The sequence below is a fragment of the Limulus polyphemus genome, unplaced genomic scaffold (assembly GCF_000517525.1).
Source record: "Limulus polyphemus unplaced genomic scaffold, Limulus_polyphemus-2.1.2 Scaffold118, whole genome shotgun sequence".
Lineage (NCBI taxonomy): Eukaryota > Metazoa > Arthropoda > Merostomata > Xiphosura > Limulidae > Limulus > Limulus polyphemus.
The window spans coordinates 159,880-166,737 of NW_013665728.1; the positions used below are offsets into that span (position 1 = coordinate 159,880).

Consider the following 6,858-nt stretch of genomic DNA (forward strand, 5'->3'; position numbering starts at 1 on the left):
CATCGAGTTGAATATACCTTTAACGAACGTTCCAATCTATGGATTTTACTCTGAACGTAGGTAAAGCAAAATGTGTAGTCGTCTATTTCTTTCTCAAAGTGTTTTCTAGAGAAACACTTAGCACCTCGATAATATCGAAGTTTCTACACAACGAATTAAAATTCCTTCACAAACACTCTGAAGTGTTTCTGACGATAAAACATATGTCCATAACTACCATTGTAACTTTATCGAAATTTATATTTTGACTGTAATTAAAAAAGAAAAAAATTGCATTTCTGATAACAAACCATACTCTATCTAAATGTCATATTTATTTCGCATGACATTCCAGAGAATGGACTTCATGTAATTCAGGTTAAAAGCTTCTATCATTATTTTTTTTTATATATTATTCATGTTAAAATATTCTATAAGGAAAGAGTTATGTCATCCAAGCTAAAACCTTCTCTAAGGAAAGATTGTTTTATGTTATTCGGGTTGAAATCTCCTATGTGGAAATTTGTTATGTAATTTAGGTTAAAACCTTCTCTAAGGAAAGATTGTTTTATGTTATTCGGGATAAAATGGAAATAAATTATTGTGCTTTATTGTAAAAATCAACTTAGGTAAATTACATTTATATTGGGACATTTACAACTACATACACCTGTAGGTAGCTTCAAGATCAAGTTAATATTAACAGCTTCAACCTTATCTGTGGTAGGATTATAAACCGAAAACATTTAAAATAGTCATTTACAAATGTTACATATATATATATATATATATTAAGATTATTCCAATACAAGATAGTAACATCGTTGTAATAGTAGTCAGTAGTAGCAAACGTAGGTTATTTTCTTACAATAAAGACGTGTGGTTACATAAATGTAAAAACATTTGTGTGTGTAAAGAATACATTGTTGTTGTTTTTTTATAACCAAAATTTAAAATAGTAACTCATTCTACATGTAATGTTTATTAATCACTAATATACAAGATAAATTAAACTCAAAGATTTGTTATTGCACTTCTTTCAAAAGATAAAATTCTCGGCCCTTGAAAACCGAATACAGCTATGCGGTGATTTAGAGGCCGATGAGATGTATACATTTTCTGTACTGTTTCTGTTATATCTCTGATAAATACTGAATATTATTAGCTTCGCGCCAAGATTTTTTTCTAAGAATGAGCAAACAACTTCTCAATAACTTTTCCTTTAAATTTTTAGTGCTGTAAAGGAAACCTGAAAAGTTTTAATGGTAATAATACAGGTACAACTTCTAGTTCATTATTCCGTAAACTTGACAATATTTAAGTATCTTTGAAGGCAAAAAAATTCAGTTTCTTTCAGAGCATGCCCCTCGACGGCCCAGTGTTAATTTTGAGGGCTTCTAACGCTGAAATTCTGGGTCCGATACTCGCTGTGAGCACAGCACAGATGACCCAATTTTATCTTTGTCCTTGAAAATAAACGAAATTTCGAAGAGATTATTAACACTGATCCAAAGTTATTTTCTTCAAAATCTTATGCTAAAGACTGTTGTCTTTTTCAAATGGATAAAACTCGAGTTTGGATTTCTTTACAGATTTAATCACTTTAAGCAAAACATCCAAAAAAATAATCGATAGAGTTTGACGTCTGGAGACTAGTACCAATGACGTTTCGTCTCGCAAAAACTCGAAATAGTATTTCACTTCAAGGTCTACTGTTGACGCAACTGTGAGGTCATTCTAATAAACCAATCACAGATTTGCGTGCATGCATATACGTACTTGGAAATACCAACTTTTCTTCAATAGATATATAAACATGTTATTGAAATTTCAAAGTGCAAAAATGCGATAACATACACACACACACACACTGGACAGCTTCTGAATAATTAAGTAGAAATTTGAATTTTTGCTCTATTAAAATTACTCATCCTACGATATAGTGAATCTTTTTTTTTTCTTTTTTTTTCCTTACGCGTTTTTCGAGCACACCATTCTTGGCTGTGGATAATCTGGTGGCATATACAAATTATCGAACAGAGATGTTGACATAAATTTTCTACTATTACACACAACAAGATCTTCTTCGTACTTTAGTTTTCTTTGTCAACTATTTCGACATTGACATCTGCCTTTCACTGTTAACAATGGTTTTAATAAATAGGTGTCTGTTCTACATTTAGAATGAGGACATTAGGCTAGGCATATTCTCAGGTGATGCTTTCCACAATGGTTTCTATAACACTAACAGAATGAGAGCAAACCGGGACTTTCACCCTTCACTCCAATTCGTTGAGGAGTGTTCTTAATGTGAGTGCCTGTTACAGTTTTCTTAAAACAAATGGCGCTTTAAAAAAAAAACCTTTAGGTAATATTGAGGAATATCACTCATTTTAAAGATGCAACTTTTTAAAATGTGCGAATGATGTAATGAGTAGAGCTTGAGATCGTTTATATTTGAAATATAAGTTCAAAGTGTTGATTGCGTTGTGTTTAAACAGTCCGAATATGCAAATCAGTAGGTCACGTAACGACCACAGCCGATATGAAGTTGCGGTGGAACGGAATGTATCAGAACTGCATTTCTCACATTGTTCGGCGTTGCGTAGCGTCGTATGTAGTGTGATGCCACCGAAAATTTATCGCTTTTTAGAAGGGTATGTAAAAGTCCTTTCTGACGAAAAATAATCATACACTCAGATCATAAATATGTGTTCAAATCGTAGACATAGAATATCTAGGAGGGTGGTTGGCATTGGGAAATAACGGAATATGGATTAACTTGGGGCACCGAGACTATCCAGAAAGATACCTACACCAATTCGTATCCTAGTCGTTGTAAGCAAACCACGGCTTCTTATAACAGGTAAGAGTCCACTAATACAAAGCTTAGTTGCAAAATACGGCTACGAACCATAGACAACAGTACAAAATATAATAAAGAAGAATCACTGCCTGGAAACGAGGCCAACAGGGTATGGGTTCATGAAGATAAGGCTTCCGATCATACCTTTTGTTAAATCGTCGTATATCTCAAGCAGCTGGAGAATGAAATGAATATTCATGCTATTCAATACGACAATCTATGAAGTCGCCAAACGTAGCGCCTATGAATTTCTGTATGTTCGCACTGTTGAAATGGCGCTGAGACACCGTCCTCCTGGTACACCAGAAAGGAACAGAAAGCGTTCAGAGAAGAGTGGTGTGTCTTGGACATGACAGCCTTACTATGGGTCTTTTTGCAATAAAACTACTCTGTAGAGCTATTGTCAAGAAGCACGGTAGTCAGATTGAATATGACCAGAGATGGCGACATTGGCTATTACGACGTGGTGAGGCTCCAAATTCGTTTTAATATAACGTACTCAACCCTCTCTATAAGTATGCCAAAATGATTTATTCGAAATTGAAATCGGCAGAATGTGTTAAAAATACATTGTGATCCATTAGGATTAGTACAATAAAACATGGATTATCATCACGGTGTGTTAATGAGAAAGGAAGAAAGAAAAATGTAAACAATCGGTTTGTTGTGTTAGCGCAAAGCTGTGCAATAGGCTATTTGTATTGTGTCCTCAACGTGGATCGAACCATGAATTATATTATTATAAACTCTGACGTGAACAGACTGAAAGAAAGATAAGAATATAAAAATAGCATGTAGAAGAGCTACAACGATGAATTACAAAACTTACTGATTGATACACAAAGCAGTGAAATACGCACAAGTGAAGAACGAGAAAAAACTTAATTTTTGATATATTTTCATAATGTTGTGAATGTAAAAAAAGTGCAAATATTCTGGTGCAGAAAATACGTAAATTTTGGTCACAATAATTCATACACACGATGCTATAAACGGAATTGCTTTCCGCATACAGAAAATTTATCGGAAGTGTTTCAGTATTTGGTTTAACACAAAGCCACATTTGGCTATCTGCTATGTCCACTACAGGGAATCGACCCCCCGGATATTTTGCGTTGTAAATTTATAAAATTACAACTGACCCATGGGGGAGGGGACATTTATTGGAACAAATGTGAGGTCATAAAAACTAAATAAATACTTTTTTATGATTTTAACTAAGTTCAGATAGAAAAAGTGCCCATTTAAAGAGATAGAAAGTAAATAACGATTTCATATTTTAAAATATAACAATAATATCTAACGTTCGTTACTTTCAAGGGCGATCGTTTGTTACTTATCATCAAAGGTTGAAAATATGGCAGAGCTAAAACGCTGAACGTTTAAAGTATTTGGAATCGTAGTTCGTAATTTACCTGTTTTGTCAACTTTAATATTTGTTTGTTGGTTAGTTTTCCCGAACATGCTCGTCCTTTCAGTCGTGGGGGCGTTATAAGTGACGGCCAATCCCACTGTTCATTGGTGAAAGAATAGTTCAAGAGTTGGCGGTGGATAGTGATGACTAGCTGCCTTCCCTCTAGTCTATCACTACTAAATTAGAGATGGCCAGCCCTTGTGTAGCTTTGCGCGACATTTGACAGGGATTCGAACCCGCAACCCCTAGATTACGATTCGAGCGCCCTAACCACCAGCCCCCCCTTCAACTTCAATAAAATGCAAAAAAGTCAGAGATCGATCAAAATAATTAAATTTTAACGTACATAGACATAAATTATATGAGGCAATGGAACTAAAGCAGAAACCATTACAATGTTAACAACAGATTTCTAGCGTAATAGCTTTCATTAATACCCCCAGTGGCACAGCGATAAGTCTGCAGGCTTATAACGCTAAAAAACAGGTTTCGATATCCGTGGTGGGCACATCATAGATAGTCCACTGTTCAGCTTTGTGTTTAACTACAAACAAAGATTTTATTAAGGGCAGATTTCAGTCCATGTATGTCTAAGTTTCCTTAATTCTAAGATCGTGTTAATTGAGGATTATAGGTATAACGTTAAAATATTTCAAGCCATTTAGAGTTGTACAAGAATACAGTTGATAATATTCTATGCTCGTCATGCTTATGCTTTTAAATTTGACAAGTTCGTTAACACAAGTTAGCTGCCACCTAGCGGCCTGTCAACTTTAGTTCCAATTTATCGCTGGGCAAAGTATGTTAATAGATGACGAGCAAACGTTGATCTGTTAAACTTCAGTAGTTGTGTTTTGTTTCATTATTATCATTAAATTACCTAGAATAAAATTATACTTGTATTTGTGAATGCAACTTTGAGGTTAACCTGTGGATAATGTTATCTGTGGATAATGTTACGGAACTAAAAAACTTGTCTCCTAACGACGGAAATGCTAATGGCACAATAAATTTCGAAATTTTAGAATATTTTATCTGAGCAGCACCCTACCACCCACATTCAAAATAAGGGATTAACTGTCTCTCTTATAACGCATTCACGGCTTAAAGTGCAATGAATATTTATTGGATCGCACAGATTCGAACCGGGTTCGTTAGCTCCAAAATCCAGAGCTCTACCACAGGGATGGCGATGTTACAAGAGTCGTGTTATGAACTACATAGAAAATTCATTAACTTGCTTATAGAATAATCTTTCAGGGATGATTTTGGACACTGGACAAAGTGGTTTTAAGTTTGTAATAGTTTAGCTCGAAGCATTTGCTCTGATTGATGTACCTATAATGTATAAATACACTTTTTTGTTGGTGTTTAAGTTTACTTAATAACTGGTTTCAGCCACAATTGTTGAAAATACTAACCATAAAAATTAATTATTTCGGAAAAAATACATTTTGTATATCATTTGTCATCTAAAAGAGAATAAATATAGAAAGCTTTGTGTTGAAACTTGGCCTCCAATATTTACTCGTTTGAAGTTTAGCAATTGTAATGATGTATTTTCAATCTTAGGTGTAAAGGGTTTTTCAAGCGCACAGTGCAGAACAAAAGAGTTTACACGTGCGTCGCGGAAGGAAGTTGTGAAATTACTAAGGCCCAAAGAAACAGATGTCAGTATTGTCGCTTCCAAAAGTGTCTTCGGCAAGGCATGGTTCTAGCAGGTGAGATCTTAAATTTCTAGATTTGTGCTGAAGATAAGAGATGTGTCCCGACCAATACTGCTTACCATAATAGTATTAAACCTTTTTCAGTAACACTTCATATTTGCATTACATTTATGGATTACTTACTAGACATTTTAGGTAGTGGATTTAGTCTGGAGAGTATAACGAACTTCAATTATGTGTTAGTTTCAAGACGGCATTTCGAACTGTTAGATCAGATCTTCATAAAGTCAGTGTAGGTATATGAAAGGAGTTGAAGAATGGAACGTTGAAAGTGTTAAAAGTGGTTGACGAAGCTGCCTATATTCACGTGATCCATTCGAAACTGAACAGAAACCGAGAAATTGAAGTCAGCAAACCAAAGTCACCTATATATGGGGTTTTGAATCATCCGTGTTACTTCACCGTGTAGTAATCTAAGTTAGTTTAGTTAGGTATGTAACTGTTGTTTCCACATTTCGTCGAATATATTATACAGCAGACCAACTATTTAATGATTATATATATGTGTGTGTGTTAACATATATAAAGTCACCTTTGTTCCGCCAACACAGTTAACAAAACCTGAACATTCCAACAATATAAATCACTTTTCCAACTATTTTCAATTGAATTTTTTTACCAATTCCGTAGTACTACTTATGCAAAAATTTTAAATTTTACACTCCAGGAGAGATTTATCATAAAATAAACAAGAATTTGTTATTAATAATTCATTCACTTTTTCATTAGAAATAAAAAATTAAAGCCTCTACCGAAAAATCATTTGAATTTTTTCACCTGACTTTCTACATAATGAGAATTAGTATGCGTTAACATTTAGAATATTTAGCAAGTAGTCGGGCTTGATATATATATATATATATATATATATA

At 34.0% G+C, this 6,858-nt stretch overlaps 1 protein-coding gene across 1 annotated transcript in view; it reads left to right on the forward strand.

Annotated features, from left to right (window-relative positions):
• The window catches only part of LOC106472235 (hormone receptor 4-like), a 66,645-nt gene that overhangs the window by 30,399 nt on the left and 29,388 nt on the right, over positions 1–6,858 (forward strand). The window contains exon 3 of the mRNA XM_013932867.2: positions 5,832–5,980. Within this exon, the coding sequence (XP_013788321.2) occupies positions 5,832–5,980 (149 nt within the window). The remainder of the gene's footprint in view (positions 1–5,831; positions 5,981–6,858) is intronic.